The following is a 25757-nucleotide window of genomic DNA, read 5'->3' as shown; positions in this document are numbered from 1 at the left end:
AGCTTAAGCAGAGCAGTGGTCTGTATGACCATGCCTTAATCAGTTTAATCACCTGTTCCCTGGTGCAAAAGGAGCTGGGGGGAGGTTGGGTGGGTGGGGGTGTATGGAGGGTGTAGAGAAGCCTGTCTTGATCCTCTAGTACAGATCAGGGCCTTTGCAGTCTGAACTCCAAGCGTTTCAGTCCTGTCTTCTCTTGGGATCAAATGGTGAGCCAGAAGGTCATCACTGAGCTCTCAGGCACTGAGTGAAAACAGCAGCACACCCTTCCCAAAAGCCACTGCACAGCACAACAGCTCCATCAAGGCAGTGAGGTCTGAGGCTTCTGCAAGGGCATAACTTTGGGCTGGGACGAAGTTCACCAGTCTCTTGGCTTGGCTTTGGGATGACAGCTCATAGGCAGAGGTCAGCCAAACTCCATGAATATCTGCCAGATGTTTCGGGCACCCCTCCAACTAGAAAGGTCATGTTTTAATGCGTAGGATGTTTGGCCAGGTCTTAAGTTGGGACAGGCCTCATTTATTTATGGAAAATGTCTAGAATTTGTACCTTTCTATGCAAAGCAGTTATCAAATGCCCTGGTGTGTCACAACCAGCGGGTCACACAACACTGGCACGTGCTTAATACCTGCAAGGCCATCTTCACCCCTTTGCAACATCACAAAAATGTACAATAGCTGAGGGATTAGTGCCTCCTCTGGCAGTTACTCCTCTCATTCGTTGCCTTCCCTGAGTGGTGAAATGCAGTTTCAGAGCTTGAGGTTCTGCGCAATCCAGCCCTGGACAGCTGTGACTTTGGTGTAGACACCAGGGAAGTATGGCCTGGCACAGCCATAGCCCCAGCTTGTGATTCCTGCTAGAAACCACTTCCCTGAGGGTTCTTTACATGCCAGGGGCCCGCCTGCATCGCCCTGCAGAGAGAGGAAAAGGGTACAGTATCAAGCCAGAGGCAGCCCAGCTCCCCCAGCTTTGAGATGTTCTTTCTCTCTGGGACATGGGCATTTGCTCTCCTGCTCCCCACTTCCCCAGGAGCCACATTCCAAGCTAGAGGACTGCTCAGTGATGTACCTGAAAGAACAATGTGAGGTTGGGGTTCTGGAACGTGGAAGAGTGTGTTTGGAGGTACAATAGGATCATGGAATAGGCTCCAAGGTATCCCCGTGGTCCTTTGCTTGGCATTACCTCTGTGTGTGTTTCCCTGACCTGTCATGGGTTGGTGTATGCACGAGGTGTATGCAGGATGGACGTGGATAAAGGCAACAGCCATGATGGATGGACAGACAGCTGAGCTGGGGGAGGCAGGGCCCTCCTGAGAGAATATAGCCTGGGGACTTGGCACGAACTTGCTCTGTCCCAGCCGCAGTGTTTGCTGCTCTCACTCACTGAACAGCTGTCGACGGTGCCCTGTGGGAAACCAGCACACACCATCCTGCTGCTGATCTGGACAGGGTAGAACTTTTTGCAGGCCTGGTCTCCGATCATGTTCACTGCTGCTTTTTGCAGGTGCTTTGACATGAGACCTGAGGAGACAAGTATTGATGTTAAAGGGGCGCAGAGCACGTGAGAAGCAGAAGTGTGTGTAGCAGTGGGGTCTCTGCAGCCTTGCTGGCCAGAGGGAGAGACCTGCTCTGGGAAAGTCAGTCAGGCCTGGTTCCTCCCCAGCAGAGCAAGCACAGAAAGGTCCCTTGAGTGTGTACTTTGTCCAGCAGCTCAGCTGACCAGATACAAATGGCACTGGGTCCTTGTGCTGCAGGAGCAGAGCTGGAGCAGCTGCTGTGGGGATGGGGAGTGTAGTGGCTGCCATGTAGAAAGCTTGGGAAGGCTCCAAGAGGGCAGAGGTGTGGCTAAATGGACGAGTACAGTGCATGGTGGCAGGGGAGGAGATGGTAGTGATACCAGGCCTTGCCCAGCTTTGTGTTTCCTGCAGGGTCCGGCCTGGCCTGGGGAGTGCTTGGGACAGTGGTGTTTGGAACTGTAGGTGTTGAAGTGTGCAAGGTAGGTGGCCATCGAGGCCATCATGGATGTGAGGGGGCCCTCTCAACCAGTACCTCCTTCCTTCGTGGAGCCCCAGCCTGTGATGAAGCATCTGGCCCCTTCATGGAAGATGTGAGAACTGTCTGGGAGACATATGGGTCTGATGGTGTTGCTGAACTTGACAGGTGTGCTCAGCTCGAGCAGTGCCACATCATAGTCCAGGCTGTAGATGTTGTAAAAAGGGTGCTTGTAGATACGGAATATTTTCTCCATTTTGCCATCGATGCCACTCAGGAAGGGTGTTCCTAGAAAGGCCACCCACATTTTGGGGTCACTGTAACTGCAGAAAGACAGCAAACCTGGCTGTTAGGAGCACGGCCTCACAAGGAGGGCCATTCCTCCTCTTGTGGGGCTGGGATGCACTATGGCCACACCTTGTGAGGGCAGGGCCCATCTCCAGCACACTGGGCACACCCAGGTTTTGCTCCACTCATTCTTCTTCCCACTTACCTGCAGGGGCACACCTGTGATAGGGACCGTGTGCCTCTCACGGGGCACAGCATCCCAGCCACGGTGCTGGACTGCCAGGGAGGGCAAGGGCAGGTGGGCTGATGGGACTGGGGCCAAGAGCCAGCTGGCTTCATTAGCCCCCCTCAGACTTACATGTCAAAGCAGTGGGCTGCAGAGAGCAGCCAGCGGTCAGCGATGAGGACAGCCCCGCACTTGTGCTCCTTCCGCCGCAGCCACAGACTGACTTGCCAGGGCCACTCCCCTCGAGCTGCACTGCTGCCACCCACGATCTTGCTGAAGGCCAGGGCAGTTGTTTGGCCACAGTCTGGGACAGAGGAAGAAGCACCGTGGTTTTAAATAAACATAAGTGCAAAGGGGTGTCTGCCTGCCTTCCACAGCCCCTGCCGTGGGACAGCCTTCTGTGGGGGGGGGTGTGTGTGCACAGGGCAGCAGGATGTGATGAATTCCATTCACCCAGCTGAAGCAAGGCTTGGCAGACAGGGTATGGTTTGTGAAATTGTTATCACAGATCACACCTTCCAGGGCTGTGGTATGTGAGGAGGGAACATTTGGATGGACTGGCTGAGCTGTCACACAGCCAGGAATGTGCAGACCAAGGAGCAGTCCCAGGGATGACAAGACATTTTCTGCGCTGCCATGTTGTGCAGAGTTGTCTTGCCACCTTTGTGCTACTAGACTGACTGGCCAGAAGGCTGGTGTGCTGGAAATGGTTTCTAATACTTGTAGCAGAGGAAAAGAGGCCACATCTTCTGGCAGAAAATTTGGACCCTGCTCACCCAGCTTTATCTTGATTTAGATTCTGGCAGAATAAGTAGGACCTGGACTACAGTGGGCTGGCCCAGGCCCCCAGTGTCCAGTGTGGGGCCCAGGACAGCCAGTGTGGATGTGGTGGGGGTTGCACTGGGGAGTCTGGGCTGTGCAGACCATGGCTGGCAGCAGCCACGGGCTGCAGAGCAGGACTCACCGCAGTTGCGCTCGTCGAAGCCGTTGCTGCAGTCCACAACACCATCACATTCAGGATTTTCTTTTCCAATACACACCTTGCTGGAACACTTGAAGGTGAAGCTGGTACAAGGCACCACTGGAAGGGAATAACCTGCTCAGTACTCCCTGTGATGGAGGCCTCCTACCAACGTCAGTACATCTGTCATCAGCGTTACCTGGGGCTTGGGTGGGCTTGGCAGGTTCAGTTGTTCTCAGAGCTTCAGAGTTTTCACTCGTGTTTGTGCTCATCTTCGTTCCCAGGGTGGTTCTGCTGGTTGGACCTGCAGCTGTTGTGCTGGGCTGAGTGAGGATGGCTGTGCTGGAAGTTCTGGTGATGGCTGAACTGGAAGGAGTGCCTGTGCCAGGACTGGGCAACTGTGAGATGGTGTCCAGGATCCAGTCCGTGAGTTTGGTAATTCTGGAGTACACACCAGGTTTCATAGCCTGGGCACAACCATATCCCCAGCTCACAATGCCAGCCAGGTAAAACACTCCTGGGGTCACCTCACAGGCCAAGGGCCCACCTGAATCTCCCTGCAGAAGAAGCAAGGCAATGGCTGCTCAGTACAGTCTCCCCCAGACACGTCTACAAGGAGCTGCCCCTCAGCCACACCAGGAGCATTTAGCTACCCCCAACTCTTCTTTCTTCAGCCTTGGGTCTGTCTGCTGCCATGCAGTGTGTGTGCAAGGCACGAGTCAGACACTGAAGGTGGGGTCAGTGGCTCAACCTGGCTGCACAGATACGAGTGGCATTTGTCCTGAAAGTTCATAGCTCCTGTCAGCACCGCTCCACAGCCACCACCAACTGCCCAGGTCTCACTGCCACTGGAGGAGACCTGCTTCATCCAGCATTCATCTGGCCAGACAGAGCAGTGGGATGTTGGTTTAAGTCGTTCTCAACTTGGTGGAGCTTTATACAGTTTTCTAAATCTCCAAGGTAGCACGCTGGGTTTTTTTTGCTCAGGTGTACATGAATTGCACAGCCTGGCCACAGCAGCCTCAGTAAATATTTCACAAGGATCAGCTGAAGGCAGAGTTAGCCCAGCTTTCTGAACAGTCCACAGAGTAGAGGAATCCCACACTCTTACCTGGCATGAGTCTACCATCCCCTCCAGGAAACCAGCACAGATCATTCGGTCAGTGAGGGAGAAGTTGTAGAGGAAGTCGCAGGTGTTCTGGTCTATGATGGCCACAGAGGCTTTCTGCAGGATCTCGGGCTTGGTGGCTGCATGAAAAACATGGGATTAATGAGTGCAGCAAAGTGGGAACTAATGAATTTTAGACTGACAACACAAATTTTGGGAAAACAGGCTCTAATCCCACATGAGAATTGAGTCCTATATGACCTATTTTCTCAGCAACCCTGAAGCTTCTTGGCTCACCCCAGGGTGCAGTTCTGTGTCTGTGCTAAGGATCCTGCACCCAGCTGTGTCCCGTGGTCCTGACAGCTTGTGGGTTCCTGGTCAGCTGGGCTTCTTTGGTAGCACACGTGCCACTCTCAGGCCTTCTCCCTACAGTGGGATCTTTGCTTTTTCCAATTGCTTGGAACATCTCTGTGACTGAGCATGGCTGCTGTGGCTGACACACCGTCCTGCCAGAGCTGCAGCAAGCCCTGAACCAGTGCCTGACTCTTGCTTGGCATGGTAGAGCTACTGAGAGGAGCCCAGCAGGTTTCTCCTGGTTCCCACCAAGCTGCTCTCTCAATTTTCGTGTTTGCTGGTGACTCCTAAATAACTGTGGTTTAAGGTAATGCTCTGTGTGCCTTTGTTCTTGCTTATTCTTGTGTTTCTGTCGGGTCCTGACTGTCCCCATTGCTGTCCCCTGTCCTGGATTGTGGGTCACAGTGGCACAGGCTTTGCTGCTCAGGGTGTCACTGCCCCAGGGCACACCAGCATCACTGCTTACCATTCCCTTCCTGGAGGTCCCCCCACCCAGAAATGAGGCATTTCTTGCCAACAGGAAACTTCTGCTCAGCAAGTGGGAGGCACAGAGGCTGGATGTATTTGTTGAAGACAAGAGGTCTTGCCAGCTCCAGTACAGCCACATCAAAGTCCAGAATCATGGGGCTGAAGAGGGGGTGTGGGATCACTCTTGTTACATTGACTTTCACTGCATTCTCATCTGTTCCATTTAGTGATGTTGTTCCCATGTAGGCTTCAATCTCTTCTGGATTTGTCCTGCAAATACATAATTCTGAACATGCATGCTCACACACAGATGATTGCAGACAGTTTTACATGATCAGCACACAGCAGAGCAGCCCTACTAAGTCAGGCCCAAAGAACAGTTACCAGCAGTGGCAGCTGTTGGATATCTCCTGAAAGCAAATGAACATGGAGTAATAATCCTCTCCTTACCTCCAGAAATGTATGATTTCAGGACTGTTCTGGTACACAGGTTGTGTCTCTGTATTCAGTAGGTCTTGATGGATTTTGGGGGTTTATTTGGATTTTTCTAAAGTTGTGTTTTATTTTTTTTTTTCACCCTATGTGAATTTTAAATATTCAGCTTAATGAGATTTATTAAGAACTGCTTCCTTTTGATTGTTTTCCACCTGCTTTTGGTGGGTTTGACTCTTAAAGAAAGAGTCAAAAGGCATCCTCTAATTGTACCCTTCATCATTGCACAGTCCCATCACACTTTCCCTTCCCACCAGTTGTTTTTTTCCCAGGTCTAGTCTGATCTCTTGTGTCTTGCTGGTTATGATGCTGTTCCACACCCAGCTCATCCCTGAGCCTTGTGTTCACCTTCACACAGTGTTACTCCAGCCCTGTGTGGAGGTTGCTGTGCTGTGGATTACCACCAACATCCTGCTCATCTCCCTCGTTCTTCTAACTGTTACTGCATTCCTGTGCTCTTTAACCACCCCTGCCCACAGCACTGCTGCTCTCAGGGCAATATCTGAATGTTTCTGACCTCTTATTTTGAATGGCAACACTCAGATGGAGATGGACGAAGATAGCTGATGGAGACCCACCCTTGTCCACAGACAGCACTGCTGGTTTTGCTGTTTGCCTCATTTCACACCTTACATTTCACTCACTGCTTTATTGTCCAGCTGTTTAATGCATGAGGTTGTCTTGAAATCCTTTCAGTTAGTTCCCCACCCTTTCTGCCTTCAGGAATTTATTCCTGACAAACGTTATCCTCTTGCTACTCATTTCTTTATCTAGGCTACTTACAAATCTGGGCTTAGGCTCTTGCAGAACAGAACACACCATTTTCCCTTTACCAGCTGACCACGTGTCTCTATTTTGTATATTACAGACAATTTTTAAGGTTAAATTTATTAAAGAAACTCTTGTGGCATCTGTCCTTTTCCACCCCCTCTTAGATGTGTTGTCCTTGCTCCCTGCCCAAGCTGGGGTAAACTCCTCTCTGCGTCATCCCAACCTCCCCACAAAACCCCTTATCCTATGAATCTCTGGTTATAGCAAAAATTAATGTCTTGTTTTGTGGCTCCAGTGCCACGCTGTGGTTTGGCAGCACAGCTCTGTGGGGAAGGGCAGGGATGGGCTCTTACTCGTTGAAGCAGTGAGCTGCCGACAGCAGCCAGCGGTCCCCGATGATGGTGGCTCCACAGAAGTGCCTCGAGTCCTCTTTTAGGCTGACTTGCCAGGGGATCTCTCCTCTGGAAGCATCTGTTCCTCCCACGATCTTGCTGGATTTAGAGAACCCAGGTCGTCCTCCACACTCTGAACAAAGTCAAAGCATGACTTGTGAGTACTCCGAGCAGAAGATAAGCAAGGAGAGATTTTTGCTCTCTCTAACCAGTAAGGGCTGAGGTGTGAGGATCTACCCAAGCCCTGTCTGCTGATCATGGCAGGGCCCGATGGTGGCTGTTTTCACCTGGGCTTTCACACTAACTGCTGTTCTGCATCTTGCTCTTGGCAAATCCTCAATCCTGGGCCTTTCTCAAAGGCAGAGTAATCAGCAGCTCTGTGCCTCTTAGCCTTGCCATTAGAGATAAAAACTTAATCCTAAATGCAGAAAAATACCTTACATCTGCATCTCCCTGCAGAGCTGCTGGGGGCTCTTGGAGCAGACAGGTCATCCTACAGACACCTGCCCTCCTTCTCTTCAGGGAGGAGATCTGTGTCTGCTGTGAAGGTGCAGCCACCAGCTTTGAGCTGTGGGGAGATCCACAGGTGGCAAACAAAAGTCAGTGGTCAACAGGAAAATACTGTCAGACACTGCTGTGCCTTAGTGCCCTGTCCTGGACCTGCTGGAGCAGACGAGTCACTCAGATGAGATTGCACAGTCAGTCACACAAGCACAGGAACTGCATGGAACTGCACAGGTACTGAGTGACTTTGCCAGGCTGCTCTGGTCTGAGCTGGGACAGCCACACAGTGTCACATGTGCCTTGGCCTTAGTCCTTAGGCAAGGGCTGTGGGGCTCGCCCTACAGAAAGTCAGCTCAGCTCAGCAAAAGAAGGAACCTGGCATTTGGAGCTGTGTCTGCCACTCTTCCTGCCAAGGTGCACCACTCATGGGTGCTCATACCTTGTGGTCTCCCTGCAGTCACTGGCCTGCTGGCAGCTGGGGCTGGTGAGGTGGTGGGGATTCCTCTGATGGTGTTGAGCTCTTCAGCACTGACCACATTACTGTTGGTACTGGAGTGTACTGGAGGGGCAATGTGGGCTGTGGAGCTGGGGAAGGCAGAAATAGCATCCAAGATCCAGTCTCTGAGTTTGGTAACACGTGTGTAAACCCCAGGCCTCCTGGCTTCAGCACATCCAATCCCCCAACTCACGATTCCCGCCAGGAAAAACCTGCCAGATGGTTCTTGGCAAACCAAGGGCCCACCAGAGTCACCCTGCAAGAGAAGCCAGATGGTGAGCTCTCCCTGGGCATGCACTGAGCTCTCCCTGGCCACCTTCAGCATCCCTCTGCCAGCTGGGGTCTCTCTGTCCCTCTGTATCTCATCTCACTTCATATTTGCTCCAACCTGGTGATGACTGGAGCATCTCCTGTGCTGGCCTTTGGCTGCTCCTCCATGTGGGCACAGTGTCCTTCTATTAAGTAGTAGCCTTGTGCCATTGATATGCCAGAAGAGCACAGGGACATCCTCTATAAAATAAAGGGTTTGGCATTTCTACTGCTTTAATCATTCATTAAATTGTTGCTCTTAAAGGTTAAGCCCAGCAGCCCGTACACAGACAGATGATGGGTGTTCATTGCCTGATACACAGCCCAGGGTGACCATGCTAATCTTTGCATCAGGTTTTCTTGACTTGGCCTGTGGTTCCCTGGTCAATTCTTTGTTATTGTGGGGCCCTGAGAGTGTCACTGATGGACATGTTGTGTCTGTGAAGCTGGCAGTGCCTTCTGGAGGTGACACTGCTCTAGATCAATAATGAATAACCAGATGGGTCATGTTGCTCATCCATCCTTGGATCTTCCATTGTAGGCCCCTTCTCTGGTGTTTGTGTTGTATTTGGTCCAGGAATATGAAGCACTACCACCAGAGCAGTGCAGTTTTGCTCAGCTGGTGGCTGCAGGTTTGAATAGCTCTGCCAAGCCACAGGGACAGCCCTGGAAATCACAGCCCTCCTCCCACATCACAGTTCTCCTCTCTCCACTGTGAAAGGCAGGACTGTCTCCAGGTGCCTACTTGCAGTTCCAGGCTGGATAAAGGCTAACTAAGGAAAACACTCTGTTGTTCACCAAAAACTGTTCTGTATATTTTAGTTTCCAGTGCTGCCCTTTGCCATCTGGATTTTGATCCAAGGACCTGCCTGGTACATTGGTAGGGCCAGCCCTGATTACAGCTCGTGAAGTAGAGAAAAATAGTTAATTATCCAAAAGATTAAGCAGCAGTGCCCTCCTCTAAGCACTAGAGAACATCCTCATTTGTGTCTTCTGCAGTCCCTGAGCTTGGGTCCAAGGCACAGCCTCAAAACTCAGAGGGGAACCATGACCACAGTGTCAGATCTGCTTCTTGAAGTGTCCTTGGTGCATACTGAGAGGGAAAGACTTCTGTGGGGAGCTGTGCCAGCTTCCCTGAGCAAAGCTTACCTGGCAGGAGTCAACCTTCCCCTCCAGGTAGCCAGCACACATCATCCTGTCTGTGAGGACGTGGCTGTAGAGGCTGGAGCACAGGTTCTGGTCCAGCAGCTCCACTGTTGCTTTCTGCAGGAACTCGGGTTTCACCACTGAACGAGAAAGACAGGACTGTGAGCTCAGCTCAGGGAGCCCTGCAGGGGACCAGCAGCCCCAGGTACAGCCATCCCAGCTGCCCTGAGTTCCCCTCCCTGGGGCCTCCCACGCCACTCACACCCCACCGTGTCTCCTCTGCTCCCTGCCCCGCTTTGCTTACAGAAATCCTCCTTGAGGTAGCCCCAGCCAGAGATGAGGCACTTCTTGCTGGTTGGGAAGTGATGGCCTGCGTCTGGCAGGCACACGGGCTGGATGTACTTGGTGAAGGTGACAGGTCTCTTGAGCTCCAGCACAGCCACATCATAGTCAGCTGTGTCTGCGTTGTAGGAGGGGTGTGGGATGATCTGTGCAATGTCCATTTTCACTGCGCTGCTGTCGGAGCCTCTGAGGGAGGTGGTCCCTGTGTAAGCTGCCCACATGGCTGGGTCCTGAAACCTGGAGGAGACATGGCAGGGACTGTGTGAGCCTGCAGACACAGCACTGGCCTGCAAAGCCCAGCTGCCTCCTGCCCATCCTGCCATCCACTGGGGGAGTGATGGAAACTCCCCATGCTCCCCGTGAGGGAAACCAGGCATGATGGGGCAGAGATGCAGGTTTGGAAAGGAGAGGGAGGGAGGGAGATGGCGTGACTAGAACTTACTCAGTAAAGCAGTGAGCAGCAGACACCAGCCACTTCTCCGTGAGGATTGCAGCACCACAGAAGTGCTCGTTGTTCTCTCGCAGGCTGACCTGCCATGGGAACTCCCCTCTGGACGCCTCTGAACCTCCAACTATCCTGCTGGCAGTCTGCATGGCAGGGCGGCTCCCACAGTCTGAAAGGGGTGAGAGAGCCAGTGCATCAGGATCCTGCCTCTGTGCCCCAGCACCACGGACTTGGGGGCAAGTGGGAGAAGCTGCTTCAGCTTCATGAGTGCTCCCAGCACATGCTCAGACAACAGGACAGTGCCTGGGATGTCACAGGGCAGGCTTGGAAAGAGCACTGCAAAGCACTGGCCCATCACAGCGTCCTCCCTGAAACTCTTCTAGAGCAAGAAATTCTGGGGAGAAGCATCTTGACTAGTTTGACAATCTCAACCACTGCCTCATGATGTGCTCCCAGCAGCTCATGGGTGTTGTCCATCATGTGGCCCATGTGGCTCTTGTCCATCACACCAGGCCACCAGGAAGGTGTCCCTTATCACAGTTGGTGGTGGGAGCAAGGTTTTTCTCAGGGCCCAGCTCCCCTCATCCTCCCACAGGCATCTTCTATTGGCTTGAAAAGTCATGCTGTGTCCTTGACTCTCCTCAGTTCCTGGAAGCCAGTGGTGTCACACCTGTCACAGTCTGCAGCAGTGCACTGTGGCCTGTCCCCCCCTGTCCAGGAGACCTGCTGTGAGAGACTCCCCACAGCCCCTTCCCTCAGAGCCATCAGCACACCCTGTCTGCCTGTCACGGTTCTTTCCACACGCAGTGGGTGTTGCAGCAGGTGACTGTGTCTCCAGGGCAGCTCCCTGGGGACAGCAAGGCTTGAGTCATTCCTGTCTTCTGCAGCCCACCCAGCAGCTCTGCCCTGGTTTCCCCAGGGGCAGCCACCACGGGGCAGTGTCCTTGTCACTCTGCTCCCTGGTAGGGCTGGAGCAGAGCAGAGCTGCAGCTCTTGCTGAGCTTGCAGGGCCCTGGGCCACCAGGTTATGAACAAGATTTCTGCATCCAGGCTGCTGGTGAGGAGGAGGAGGAGGCTGCAGAGTGCAGGTTGCTCTTCCTGCTGCCTGGCTCTTACCTGATTTCAGTCCAGATCTGTGGGGAGAAGAAACCTTGCTGGGACCTGTGACAAAGCAGAAGGAATAGGAATCAAAAAGGGCAGCCCACCCAGGAGCTCTGGGGACTGTGCTGTTCCCAGACTGGGGCTGCTGCAGGCTTTGCTGCATCATCTTCTCCTGCCTTTCCCTGCCCCATGGCCAGTGTGAGCTCCTGGCCTGGGTCCCTGCTGGGGAACCCTGCTCAGCCATGGGACAGGGGAGGAGCAGCCACCTACAGCTCTGTGGGCTTTGGGTGATTCCTGGTACAGGGATGAATTCCCAAAAGCAGTGAGCTGCCTCCCAGGAGCAGACTCCAGGTCTAAACCTCTGCAGGACTGTTGCCTAAAGCCAAGGGGAGTCTGTGCACCCTCCACCTGGGCTGCACAAGGCTCCTGAAGATCCAGGGATCCTGCCCATTGTGGCAGAGGGAGCTGCAGAGGAGCCCACACCTTCATGTTTCTCAGGCACATGTTTTTTTAAATCTGCTGGACCTGAAGTCCTGCAGTCACAGGCAACTCCACAGTCGCTGAAGGGAAGGAGAATTTCTTGTCAGGTGGTTTCAGAGAATAATTCAAATATGAGAAATATCTACCTAAGCTGTAATTATTGCTACAACTCCAAGGGCTGCCTAAGGACTGCTGTGCACTTGCAGGTGCAGACAGCTCAGCAATTAGCCTCCCAGAGCTCAATCCCCTGTCCCTTAGGCTGGTTCTGGGTGCTGCAAGAAAAGCCAAAGAAACTGCAGTTTATACTTTAGGCTCTGTAATTGCTGTGAGCCTCTCAAGCTGCTCTTGCAGGGCAGAGCAGCAGGACAGCATTAATGCTGGAGAGGTATTTGGGTACCCCACAAATGTTTGTTGAGCAGCAGGCAAGGTCTAGGCTGGTCTCTGCTGCTGTGCAGTGAAGCTGGGAGCCAGGCAGAGCATTCCATTGTTTTGTTGGGTGCCTGGCAGCACCCCCATTTCCAGCATTGCTGCTGGGCATGAAGCCTTGACTGCACATCCAGAGCTGAAGCCCTGCAACAGTTTGGCTCTCTGAGACACAGGTGGTGGCTTTGCTGTGTGACCTTGGGTGGCAGCAGCCCCAGCACTGGGCACCCTGCTCTGCCTGCCTGGCAGGGTGGGAGGGCTGTACCTGTGAGAGAAGCTGAGGAGATGGTCCCGTAGGCAGCCAGGGACAGACCCTGCCTGCGCAGGGCAGCTGCCAGCCCGTGCCTCAGAGCTTCCTCCTCCAGGGCAGAGCTCAGGGGCTGGGAGTCCTGGGGGGCGAAGAAGAGGCGGAAATGGACGATCACGCTGGAGTTTCCATTCCTGCTGGGAGACAGGGAATTAACGGGGACATTGGCTCCATGGTCAGCACAGGCTCCTGTGCTCCCTGCCTACAGGGAACTGAAGGGAAACAAAACTGACTCTTAATAATGTGATTCTAAACAATTTAAGGTTCATTTCAACCCAGATGTTCTCTGGGTTGAAATGGTCATTTGTGGTTTTCTTTGGCCCAAAGCTGTGGTTGAACAAACCATTTCCCTCTGCCTTTCTGACTGCACTTCCAAATGAAAGAATCCAGAACACTGCTGCAATCCCAGAAGAAAATCCAGCCTTGATCAAAAACCAGTTTCTCTTTGTACTGGTTTTGAACAACAGCACAGGTGTGAGCTCCCCTTCTTGGTAAGGCCTGTCAGAATGCCCTGAAACATGAGCTGCAGAGTCTGCAGGGACAGCTGCCCACACTCACCTATAGCCCAGGATAGTGCAACCAGTGCAGCTCCAGTCCAGCTGGGAGTCCTGCAGACTGGACAGAAACTGCAAAGCAAAGAGTGATGGTCACACACTTACTGCACAGAAGACCCCAGAGAGGTGGGACTAGATTATGCCTGGGATTTTGCAGGGAGCTGGAGCTGTTGAAGGATCTTCTCTTGCCTCTGCAAGCAGCAGAAGCAGCCACGTCCAGCTCATGTCTCACCCTTTTCCCACCCTGGCTCAGGGCATGAGGCAGTACATCCCCTTTTTATGCTTTCCTACCTCTTTTGCAAGGAGCAGGTGTGAGCACACACCTCCCACACCACAAATGCCTCTCAGGGCCCTGACAGGGCCTCTCAAAGTGCAGCTCAGTCCCACAGTGTACCCTGCTGATGTTTAAGAAGTCCTAGTTTCCCTCCTGCCCTGGGCATCCAGATTCTGCTGAATGCAGACACTCGAGCTTGGCCCTGGTGAACCACCACAGTATTTCCCAAGTATTTTCTTGGAAAGTCCAGATCAACTCACCAGCCTCTCCAGAGCAGGTGTCAGCACCCTGTAGTACTCTGAGTTCTCCGTCTTTAAGCTGCTGTTGAACATGATTCCTTGCAGCTCCACTGTGTGCTCAAAGCTGGTCTCTCCCGGGGGATAGCAGGCTGCCAGAGAGGGACAGTGTCTGTCAGAGGCAGCTTTCCTCACTGCTCTGGAACATGGATCTCATCATGTCCTTTAAACCCCCTATTTTGGCAGCATGACTGTCTCTGACCACCCCGGCTGCCTCGGGGGTGCCCCACGACCACACTGGGATACCCTGCACACCTGCAGGAACAGCATTTGGCACTGAACTAGTTTGAACTTGAAAATGGTGGATTTTTGTCAAGCCTGAAACAGAAGTTCATGAACAGATGGGTACAGCCTGGCAATCCCAGATTGGCCCTGTCCTTGCAGAAACAGGCTGGGGAAAGGTTTGCTGGGTACTGAAGCCAGCTCAGAAAGGACTGTCCAGGTGGGACCTGTCAGTCCTTTCTGGGGTGCTGGCCTCAGGTGGCATCTGCCATGGGACACCAGAAGCAGCAGGAGGGAGGTGGGAGAGGCAAGGAGATGGTGGTTGTGCTCTGGAGTGGGACAGTAAAACAGGCAATGGTCAGTGGCTGCAAGAGGTTGTGATAGGTGATGGCAGGGGTGGTGAGGTACAGTGACAGGAAATTTGGGAGTCACAGAGAGAGATTAGAGGATAGAATCATTGAATCATGGAATCATTTAGGTTGGAAAAGGTCTCTGAGGTAATTGAGTCCAATCATTCCACCAGCACTGCCAAGCCCACCACTGAACCACGTCCCCAAGTGCCACATCTATACCTTTTAAATCCCCACGGGGATGGTGACTCCACCCTGGGCAACCTGTGCCAGGGCTGGATAACCCTTTCAGTGAAGGGGTTTTCCCTAATATACAATCTGGTGCAACTTGAGATCATCTCCTCTGGTCCTGTCCCTTGTTTCCTGTGAGCAGAGCCCAACCCCTACCTGGCTGCACATTCCTGTCAGGGAGTTGTGGACAGTGAGCAGGTTCCCCCTGAGCCCCCTTTTCTCCAGGCTGAGCTCCCTCAGCTCCCTCAGCTGCTCCTCATCAGACTTGTGCTCCAGACCCTTCCCCAGCTCTGCTCCCTTCCCTGGACACTCTCCAGCCCCTCAATGTCTTGTCATGAGGGACCAAAAACTGACCCCAGGATTTGAGGTGGGGTCTCAGCAGTGCCAGCACAGGGGACAGTCACTGCCCTGGTCCTGCTGGACACACTGTGGCTGGTGCAAGCCAGATGCCAGTGGCCTTCTTGGCCACCTGGGCACATCTGGCTCATGTTCAGTCACTGTCAGCCAGCACCCCCAGGCCCTTCTCCACCAGGCAGTTTTCTGGCAGGACCTGGCAGGACCTTGCCTTGTTGACCCTCACACCATTGGCCTTGGTCCATCAGCCTCCCCAGTTGCCTCTCTGGAGCCTTCCTGCCCTCCAGCAAATCAACACTCCCATCCAGCTTGGTGTCATCTGTGAACTGACTGAGGGTGCCCTCGATCCCCTCATCAAGATAATTGATAAAGATATAAAACAGGGCTGGCTCCAGAGTGGCTCTGGGGAACACCACTGGTTACCAGCCCCCAGCTGGATGTAACCCCATTCACCACCAGCCAGACACTGAAGAGTGCACCTGAGCAAGCCACGAGCAGCCAGTTTCTCCAGGAGAGTGTGGTGGGGAACAGTGCAGAAGGCTTTACTGAAGTTGGGGTAGACTACATTCACAGCCTTTCCCACATCTACCAGGTGGGTCACCTTGTCATAGAAGGAGATCAGGCTGGTCAAGCAGGACAGGAATAGAGCATATGTGTCATGAGACACTGAAGATGAAGTGCTCCAAAGTCACATGTTGAGAACATGAGTTGACTACAGCCCTTGCTTGTGTGTGTACATGCAGGAACTCGACCGCATTTTGTCTTCAGCGGGAGGATTTTGAGGATTTTTGCTATGAGCAGTGCAGACCACTTCTCTTTTGGAGCTGATAAACTGAAAGAATGTACCCAGCTGCACACTCACCCAGCAGGATCCCCAGGCAGAGAGCTGTGGCACTGCCAGCCACAGCAGTGGCAGCAGCAACCTTCCAACAGCAGCTTCTCAGTCTCCTTCCCTGAGTGCCTTGTCCTGGCACTTGTCCTGGCTTTGTCTGGTCCATGCTTTTTAAGCAGCTCTACAGATTAAAAAGAAGAAGAGGAAGAGTATAAGTGAGATGAAACGTGTTACCCCATGGTTACCCCAGGAGGTTCAAACATCGCCACGAGAAGTGAAGGGATGGGCACACACTGCACTCAGGCTGCACTCTTCATGCACTGAAGGTGCCCAGATGGGATATGGTGCTCCAAATGAGATCTCAAAAATGCCAAAAATAGAACAGTTATTTTGCCTTTTTTTTTTTTTTTGGTCTGCAGCCTTGCTAGTGCAAGCCAGCCTGCGTTTGGCCTTTATTTGGCCAACATCAACAACTGGGTATCAGCAGGAATGAAATAGCCTGGGATATCCATTGTGATTCCAGCAGTCATTCAGACAGGCTGGTTTTTGCAACAAGCCTGGTGAGACAAGGAGAGGCACTGATTTCCTGTGGCCCTAAAATATATTAAATAACTGGATTAATATTTCTCCCTCATAGGCAGGAAGAAGACACGTAACCCTTCCCTTCAGACCGGGCAGGATAAAGGCTGTCTCAGACAATTTGTTTTGTCAGACTGGAAATCCACAGAAGTCTGACCTTGGCCAAAGGTCCAGAGTTACTCAGCTTCAGAGTGAGTTCTTCGAGGACTCAATCTCTAGAGGCTGGGAAACTTCAGATTTACAGGTGACACCAGAAGGGTCTTGGCAAGGCACAATCTTCTCTCAAACTTACTCTGCCCTGATCCTGACAGCACCAAGAGCATAAAACCCACTCAGCTCTTCCATCCTCAGCTGCAAAGTGTGTCCTGCCAAGGGACATCTCCCCTGGTCACCTCCTGCCCACTCAGAAGGTGCTGTGAGAGGTTGGGCTGCCACAGCAGCAACTCACTGCTGCTGTAAGTCAGGCTGTGACTTCGGGGAAGCCGCAGAGGAACAGCCTTTTCTAATGTAAATGCAGCCAGTAGTGAAAGGAAGAGGGGAAGAAAGGCACCCAGGACACGGAGCAGCAGCTCCCTGTTTCAGAGGAGCTTTTCAGTGTTTTCCAAGAGGCGTCAGCAGCTCTTTAAACTGAAGCTTCTAGATAAGAGATTTTAAAAGGTCACTTCTTTGTGAGGCAACAAACAGAGGGAAAGGGGAGAGGAAGGGAGAGTCTGTCCAAGATCCCTCTTTTTTTTCTAGCAGACCTCCAAATATTCTTTTTCAGCTGTCACTGAGCCTGGCACAGATAGGCACTGTGGCCCCTGGTTCCTCTAACAATATCTCCATTTGACAATTCAGCTCTGGCTGAGAGGAGACAGGTAGGGAACATTTTTCTAGTGGTTCTTGTGACCTGAATACATACAGATGAGGGATCCCTCCTCCACTCTTTTCAGTAGGTTTTAGAGCCACTGCCTCTCTTGTCGTGTGCTGAATGTGGGACCTCAGAAATCTAGTCCAGGTCTGCTGACCAGGGCAACAGTGCTCTGACCATCCATGGACCTCAAAGGTAGGACAGCTGCATCTGAGAAAAAAATTAACACCACAGACAAAACTGGCTCTGGCTGGGTGTTTTTTTTAACAATACAGTCTTGGCTGCATAGAAAAGTCATATTACAATAACAGGCACTTGGAACCCTAGAAAGAAGTTTATATTAGTGATTGCAGAGGCATTTTAAAATAAGAGTATGGAAAAAATAAGAGTATTTAGAGAGCATTTTACTTCACAAAACAATCAAAACTTGTCTTTGCTCTCCCTTTTAGCATAAGGAAAGTTTACTTTCTTTTGTTGTGAGTGGAGTGAGTTAAAAAAAATAAAAGGACATGTAAATGTAAAGCCCATTTTATAAGAGTGAAGTAGAGATTGTAATTTTTTTACTGAAAATAATAAGGACTAATCTGTAAATACATAATGGAGATCTGCAGCAAGGAGCTACACACAGTGAAAAACACTGTGGCATAAAATCAGAGGAGCAAAAAGTAAATTTTTTTGGTGGGGCAGAAACTAGGAAAGTATTAACAGTCAGAGGAGCACCAGTTTCCAGTAGGAATTTTGAGAAAAAAAATTATTTTTCTGTCAGCTCATAAATTGAGTGATTATAAAACACGATGCCCCTGACAGCAGGGGGTGGGGAACTCTGTCCTCTCTGTCCTGTCTCAGGGAGGTGTCTTTTCACTGCTCCATTTTAGCAGGGAAGGCACATCTGATGTGCTGCAGAGAGTCAGCAAGAGCTGCTCTGTGACTGTCACCATCTCCAGCTGCCCCCCAGGATCTGCTGCCGTGCTGGGAGGTGACAGCCCTGGGTTTTGTTTTCTCTGTAGGAGTCTGGACTTTGCTCTAGGGCAGCCTTGAATCATCCCATAGGATTTCCTTGGAAGACATATTTTATTTCTCAGCTGGTTCAGATAGGTAAATTACAAAACATTAAGTAATACTGTAAAAATATTCATTTATCCAATTAGCCAAACTGTCGCTAACACCCAACTCTTCTCAAAGAGGATAAGCAGCACATGTGTGTGTGTGTGTGAGCACACACGAGTGTGTGAGCCCACATGAGTGTTTAAGAACATGCATGTGCAGTGTGTTGGGGGCACATCATGTGCAGGAGTGACAAGGGGACAAGGCAGGGCCACCCAAGGAGGGCCCCCCCTCTTGCCTGTCCATGCTGGGCACTGATCCAGCCTCACCCTGGGAGGTGTCTCAGGTGATCCCAGGCCATGCACACCTGCAGGACTGGCCCAGAGCACAGTTCATCTGTTCAGCATAAACTGTGCTGGCTCCTGTTGTCAGGCAGAAACTGCCTTCTTGCAAAATGCACCAGCTCCCAGGGCTGCAGCACCACAGTGATGTCCCAGCACCGTGCTCGTGACTGCCCAGCAAAAGGGGCTGGTTTTCCTCATTTACCTTCCCATTCCCCAACCTCTTCCCTTCCACTACTTGGTACTTCTCATCCTTCACTTCACTGTGTCTTTTCCTTCTGCCTTCCCAGCCCTCTGCAGCCCTCAGCCTCTCTCCCTTCAGAGGGAGACTCCTGTCTCACACTGCACTGCCCCAGGCTCCCTCCAGCTTCTCCCCTTCCCAGTCTGTCAGCCCCCATCAGCAGCCCTCGACCACAGGGGCATGAGCTGAGCCCCCTCTCTGAACTGTTGGCCAGAGGAAAGACAGACAGGAAAGAAACAGTGGTGACTGTGTCTTCAAAAGTCAACTTTTATCTGCATTTACAGATAACGAATACAAGGAGGCCCCAATGTCCCCTGATGGTGAGTTTGGGCTGCTCTAGGATCTTTGTGCTTCGTTTCTGTATTCCAGATGATTTTTTTGGGATGATTTTCTCCCAAACTGTGATTATAGAGGGCAGCAAATATGCTGCAACCATTTGAGTAAGCAAGTGTTAATAAAGGCATTTGGTTTATCCCATGGTGGGGCGGTGTGGCTCTCAGCACAGCAACACTGTGTCTGCTGAGCCTCCAGGAACAGGGGTTGTAAAACTGTGTCATGGCCTAAGGTCACGCCTGTAAGTCCTCACCCAGACAGAGCCTTTGCAAAATGTGGCACAGATATGAAAAATATGCGACTTGCTGGAGGCAGAACACAAGCCCAGCAGCAGATCTACCTGCACCTCAGCAAATAATGAGCCTGTGGCCAAAGGCAAGTGAAGGACTACTGATTTTATCAGCAAGATAAGACTTGTGGCACTTCAGAGGAGGAACACAGTAGAAGCAGACTATTTCTCCAGAAGGAGGTAGCCCAAAATGAGTAAGCAGACTCCAGCCTGCCTCATTTGGTGGGTTCACCACATCTGTGTCACCAAACCACGAGCCTGAGCAGGAGAGAGAAGATGGTCATTTGCTGTAAGTGAAAGCAGAAGCATGACCAGGGGAGGTGAGAGATGTGGGTGTGCAAACAGGTCTGCTGGCAGAGTGTGGTGGTGGGAACAGCCAATCCCAGTTAAAATGGGGTCAAAACCTTGTGATTTTTTTCCTTACAGTTGGGAATTTACTTGTATAGAAATGGGGCTCACTTGTGACACCAGCTACTGAGAGAAGGAAGGTAGGATACCTTCCTAGGGGAGTGGATTTATAACCAGTGGTACCTGTTGGGTGGTGGTGCAGTGCAAGGACATGTCAGTCTGGAGAGGCCAAGAACCATGTGCCAGTTCCCCCTCATGGCTCAGGGGTCCCTCAGAGCCACTCTGGGAGTGGGGCTCCAGAGAAGGGAGTGTTGGAATTCATTCCAACACTGTTGTTTCCTGGTGTCTTCCCTTAAACCTTCGGATGAGATGATGCTATGCCATAAAAAGAAAGTTGAACAGATACAGGACAGAACTCTCAGCATCAAACCCACCCCCATGACCAGCAGACACAGGTTTGGCTAACGTGGCCTTTTTGTTTCGTGTGCCATGAATGTCACTGGCCACCACACTGGTTCCTTGGGCCACCCAACACTGCATGTCTTTAATCCTTTTGCTTTAACCCATCTCCAGTTTCTGTAATGGACACGTAGAACTGTGCACGGCCCCATCTCTGTAGGGTAACATTCAGAGGGGGTTGTGCTGCATTTGAAAGGCTGCACCCTACTTTCAAGCAGAAAGAAACAGTCACCTAAGAGGCTGCAGACTCTGGACTGAGGACAACTCTTATTACTGAGGTGAGTGAAGAGCCCCCAGACCTGCAAGTCTGGGGCCTGCAAGTGAGCAAATCTGAAAGTCCCTACTCACCTGCTGCCCTCTCCTTGGAGGTGCCTCTGGTTCAGCTGTAGTCCTGCTCTCAGCAAGCCCAGTGACACTGTGCTGGCCTTGTTTATTGTCCCTCTTGGTCTGCAAATGTCTCTCAATTTACAAGTAAGAAGATCCTCTTCCTGCCTGCCAGCTCAGCAGCCTCAGCTGGGGCATGACAGACAGGCTGGGCTCCCTGGTGCTGGTATTATCACTGGTAACAAAGGCTCTAACATCACTTCCACCTTGGAGACACTCAGCCCTGAGCTCTCCCTTTGGTAACAGAGTACTGGGCGGATTTGTACCTGCAATTACTTCTTAAACTTTTAGCCATGGATTACACAATAAAATAAAGGCAACTCTCCTGCCCCCTCACTGTGCTGGATTGAAAACTTGGTACAGATAGTAAATACTGAATGCACACGGGGAGTATCCAGTAAGTCAGGAAGCCTATGTTTGTCTGGTTACTTTTCACAAGAGGAGCACTATATAATCCGATACTTTTCAGCTCATGAATGGCCAGGAAAAACTCACATGCTTAACTCATGGTATCTCCTTTAGGGACATCCACTCGCCTCCCTTGGACACTTTGCACTGGCCCAGTGCAAGGGCTGTGGAAGGAATCTTGGTCCCAATGAAGTCAGTGGACAATACTGGGACCAGAGGTTCTTCAAGGAACAGGGGCTGAACTCGATGTCTTCATTTTGCAGACAGGCACATTTTATTCTTTCTTACCAGCTGACACACATTAAAAGCAATGTGTACATTACATTTTTACCTAGCTTCAGCTGTTCCTACAGGTTGACAGGCAGGCATCAGTGTTCATGGCCACAAAACCCCCACGCTACCCTGAAACCAGTCATCTGCAATGCATGTTCCCTCAGAGGGAGAGATCACAGAGAGAAACCAGCCAGTGGTGAAAGATATCAGTCAAGCAGCGAACTCACAGCACCTGAGTCAATGGGATTTTTGTCATTAACCTCAGAGGCTGCAGAATGAAACTCTGCATGTATCAATACACAACAGTGTCACTGCTGAACTCCAGTGCTGGGGCTGTGTGACCATGCACAGCTTCAGCCCAGCCCCTCCTGTCTGAGACCATCCCCAGGCAGAGGCTGCAGGGTGTTGCCCACATGGACACCCAAATCCTGCACTGGGCTGTGTTGCCTTGCTTGGCACCTCACCCACAGGGACCCCTCGAGCAGGGTACAGGGTACAGGGGCTGTGCTGGGCTCCCTGCAGACCAGCCTCACTTGGCAGACAAGTGGGTGCAAAGCAGGGCGACTCTCAAGCCCTTTCCTTCAACTGTGGGAACAAAGCACCATCCAGCTGCAGAAACATTCATCTGAGCTCAAATGATGGTGCTGTTCCCAGCCCATGGAGGTTGCTTATAGCATTTAGGTCTGCATTACTGCCAAAGCTGTTTGTTTCCCATAAGCTACCCTGAACTTTCTTTCTAGAATATTTTGTAATTTGCTATAGCTTTTAAATAATATAGACCATTCCCTGCATTTGGTTTCCAAAGTGCTAAAGAAAATAAAATGTTTCTCCTTAACCAGTACTTTCAGACAAGAGGGTCTAGAGGTCACTCTCCACTAAGGTTCATCCATTAGGTCCCACATGTGTTTGCTCATTAACAGACAGAAGATGAAATGTCCTACAGAAACACACAGCTGGGAAAAGGGTTCAGCTTCCACAGACATTCAGTGGGGAGCCCATTTCTGTGGCCAGTGGGTTCCTTTGGTCCCAGGAGCAGAAAAAATTCCACTCATTTGTGCAAAGTGGTCCCAACCTCCCCTGAATCATGTTAGTGTTACAGGGAATTGAAAACCACTAAAAAGCACTTCAGCATCACATAATAAAAACTACTGAGCCATAAGCAAAGTAGGCTTATGTGCTGAGGAAGCACAGAAGTTGTTTCCCTCTCTTACTTTCAGTAAGAGGTGAGCTTAGCTGCTTTCCCCACAGGCAATTAATTCACAAACAAGCTGTTTCCTCAGAACCAGCAGAGCAAGAGGGATTTCCCCGAGCACGGGGGGAAACCCAGCAGGAGAAGCGGTTTCAAACTCCCGCTTGTCTGGAAATCTGCGGGCTCAGGCAGCAAAGCTGCTTGACCCTGATGGAGAAGCGAGGAGGAGAAGGAGGAGAAGAAGAACAAGAAGGAAGAGTAGGAGGAGGAGGAGGAGGAGGAGGGCTGTCCGAGCCCCATCGCCGGGCAGGAGGGATCGCGGTGGTCGCGGAGCAGCACCCGCGGGTGGGTTCGGCTGTCGGGGAAGGCGCAGGTTTCTCTGTTCCCATCCGAGCCAAGAGAGCCCGGCACCTTGGAGAAAACGAAAAGAGCCCCTAAGAAGGAGCAGGGACTCACCCGCTTTGCTTTCCCCGTTGCCGCCAGGTGCTTTCCCCGGCAGGTTCTCCCCGAGCTCGCCCGGCCGGGCCCGGAGGGGGCGGTGGGAGGCACGGGGGGGTTCGCGGCGGGGCTTAAAGGCACAGGCTGAGAGGCAGGGACGGGTCACCCTGAAGAGCTGGTTTGCTGCTTCGCTGAACTTTGGGTTTAAGCGCTTCCCCCCGCCCCCCGCTCTCCCTGCCCGCGCCGGGAACTGGAGCAGCGATGGAGCAGCTCCTGCCTCTCCCTCCCCAGCCACGGGACCGTCCCGCAGTTGGCTGTGCAGCTCCCATCCCCTCGGGCAGCAGCACCTTTCACCCGCAGGACAGAAGGGAGAATCGCTGCCTGCAGTGGGGTGGTTCGTGCGCTGAGTTCCCCCCGTCCTCCCTTCACCAGAGCTTGTCACCCCCTCCCGCTCTGAGGCCGGTGGGGTGATCAGTCAACCACCCCGGGCCGTGCACTCAGAAACAGCGAAGGGAGCACTGTTACAAAAAACTACGAATTTCCTCAGTCAGACATCCACAGCCCTTGCAGTTCATACCCTGTTTATCATCTCTGTGTAAGAAGAACGGCCTGACTCCTGCCCAGGAACGGGCAGGGATTATCCTGCATCACACACACCCACAGCCGAGGCCAAAACTGGACGTGGCTCCTTGTGCTCAAGTTCATGTTTAAGCCCACAACTGATCCTTCTGCCATCTTGAAAATATGAAAAATACATGAAAAACTGAGAGCTTGTTTTGCTTTAATCTGAATTTTTGGTTGCTCTCACACGGTTGCCACTTCTGACATAAACAGCAAACTTCAGCATTTCATGTGTTTAATGGCAAAGCAATGAAAGAACGTAGGATTTTTAAATTATAAAGCTATCACAGAGATTTCTTTGAAGTTGGTTTTGATTGGAGCACATCCTCTCATTCCTAACATCTGCAATCCCATGGATCTCTCCAGTCTGAGCACCACTGAAACCTGTTCTGAGCACCAATAATGAAGACTTGGCTGGTTAAATTTCTTCCTGAAGGTTCAGTGAACCTGGGCAATGCAGCTATCTCTGAATCTGGACACGCTATAAGTGAGCCAGTGAACACAGAAGTAGCTCCTGTCCTTTCTGACTATGTGCACATGATCATCCCCATGAAACAGCTGAGCCGGGGACTGACATCCTTCTAAAAGCTCAGCAGATAAAGAAGAGCCTGCACATATCTTTGTGGGAATGGAGAAGACAAAACTGCTTGATCAAACCCCAAAAGCAATAAGGGGAGGAGGGGAGATATGGCTGCAATAGAAGAAACCAGCAAAATCTAGTGGTGCATTAATGGTTGAATAGGTAAGAAATTAGTAGCAGCAGTCTCTGCACTCCTGCTGAAGGGGCTGGGAGCAAGCACAGAGTTAGGTGAGAAGGCTCCATGGGTATGATCACTAGCACAGGTTGCCCTGAGAAGCTGTGGCTGCCTCTGGATCCCTGGAAGTGTCCAAGGCCAGGCTGGACGGGGCTTGGAGCAACCTGGGCTAGTGGAAGGTGTCCCTGCCAACCCAAGGTCCCTTCCAACCCAAACCATTCTGGGATTCTGTGAATAGGACTCTTGCTCTAATCACTGCAGTAGGTGCTGTGGATCCTTCTGCCAGCTTTGAAGAGCTCCTGGCTGTGCCTGACATGACCATAATGAAGTAACAGAGTACAGGTGACAGGGCAAAAGAAACCTTCTGAAGTTCAACAAGATGGAGTCAAATCTATTTTGGAGGTGAGAGTGAAGAGAATGGATGTGGAGACTGACAAACAGGAATTGTACTTAAACAGAAAAAACAGATCAAAATTCAAAATACTGTTTGCACGAATAAAGTTCCCACCAAAAGAAAAATACCACAGATTCATACCTAATGTTAAGCTCAAATGCTGAAGAAGTTCAGAGCCTTGCATTTTCACTCACCATCACTATTTTTCTGTTCAAGTAACTTTTTTCCACCTCCTGCTCACACAACAGCACCAGGCCCATGAATGCTGGAACTCTGGACTGCTGTGGTTCATTATGGTGAGTGGGAAGCTTCCTCTTATTTGCTGTGTATGATACACAACCTTCATTCCCTGCTAAAACTGAAAAAAAAAAAAGAAAGTATAACATCGTTTGGGATACGTGGCAGGAGCTCTGGAACTTGTAGCAAACGTCTTTTAGTGGAGTGTGTCTTTTAGTTGTGGTGTGGTTGGGGGTCAGGGCTGGCCCTGTGTGCACAGCAGTGCAGCAAAATCACTGAGTCCCCCTGGGTGGTCCTCCATTAATCACCTGCACAGACGAGACAATGACCTGGTTTGAAACTCAAGATCTTCACAAGAAAACATTTCAGCAATTGGCACAGAAGATCTCCAAGTGGGAATTTCAGTGTGCCCTGAAGCCAGCCTTCAGGCAGCACCAGAGCACAGAGATACCCCTGAGCCATAATCCTGGATGGAGAATGTGGAGGATCCAGCCTGTGCTTCCACAGCTGCCCGAGGGGGTCCTGTGAAATGGAACAAGGTGTACAGGGAGAAAATGCTTGTAAATAGTCACCACAGACTGTTCCTGCAGACACAGAACCGGTCAGGTGGGACAGATCTTCAGCAAGTGCCCAAGGCAGTGGGAGTGGCTTGGAATGTCAGGAATGTTTGAAGATCTTCACTAGTGATGGATGGTGCACCTGTGGCACTGGGGGCAGAACCCTGGGCCAGCTCCACTGCAGGTGGAGTCGACCTGCTCCTCTTTGAATGGCTCCATTCCCCATCAGAGCATCACTCTGTGCCAAGACCTATAATCTGGGCTAAAAAAAACCCAAACCAAAAACCAACAACAGAAACCAAA

General features: G+C 51.5%; 1 protein-coding gene across 2 annotated transcripts; it reads right to left on the bottom strand.

Moving 5' to 3' along the window:
* Window positions 1–495: 495 nt before the first annotated feature.
* Window positions 496–23127, bottom strand: TMPRSS9 (transmembrane serine protease 9). 2 transcript variants are annotated; one of them, XM_064637188.1, is made up of 19 exons: window positions 22909–23127; window positions 15745–15895; window positions 13690–13817; window positions 13160–13227; window positions 12560–12738; window positions 11407–11451; window positions 10288–10459; window positions 9808–10082; window positions 9507–9643; window positions 7992–8304; window positions 7010–7181; window positions 5392–5663; window positions 4575–4711; window positions 3663–4020; window positions 3467–3583; window positions 2635–2806; window positions 2046–2311; window positions 1381–1517; window positions 496–908 (listed from the first exon to the last, which is right to left on the bottom strand). In XM_064637188.1, the coding sequence occupies exons 2-19, from the start codon at window positions 15878–15880 to the stop codon at window positions 747–749; spliced, it is 3246 nt and encodes a 1081-aa protein (XP_064493258.1). In that variant the 5' UTR covers window positions 15881–15895; window positions 22909–23127; the 3' UTR covers window positions 496–746. The 2 variants fall into 2 exon arrangements, with proteins under 2 accessions (XP_064493258.1, XP_064493259.1); XM_064637189.1 differs by having other exon boundaries at window positions 12560–12735; window positions 22909–23126.
* Between the last annotated feature and the right edge of the window lie 2630 nt (window positions 23128–25757).

This window comes from Pseudopipra pipra, chromosome 27, assembly GCF_036250125.1.
Source record: "Pseudopipra pipra isolate bDixPip1 chromosome 27, bDixPip1.hap1, whole genome shotgun sequence".
NCBI lineage: Eukaryota > Metazoa > Chordata > Aves > Passeriformes > Pipridae > Pseudopipra > Pseudopipra pipra.
This window is presented reverse-complemented; position numbering and strand designations above follow the sequence as displayed.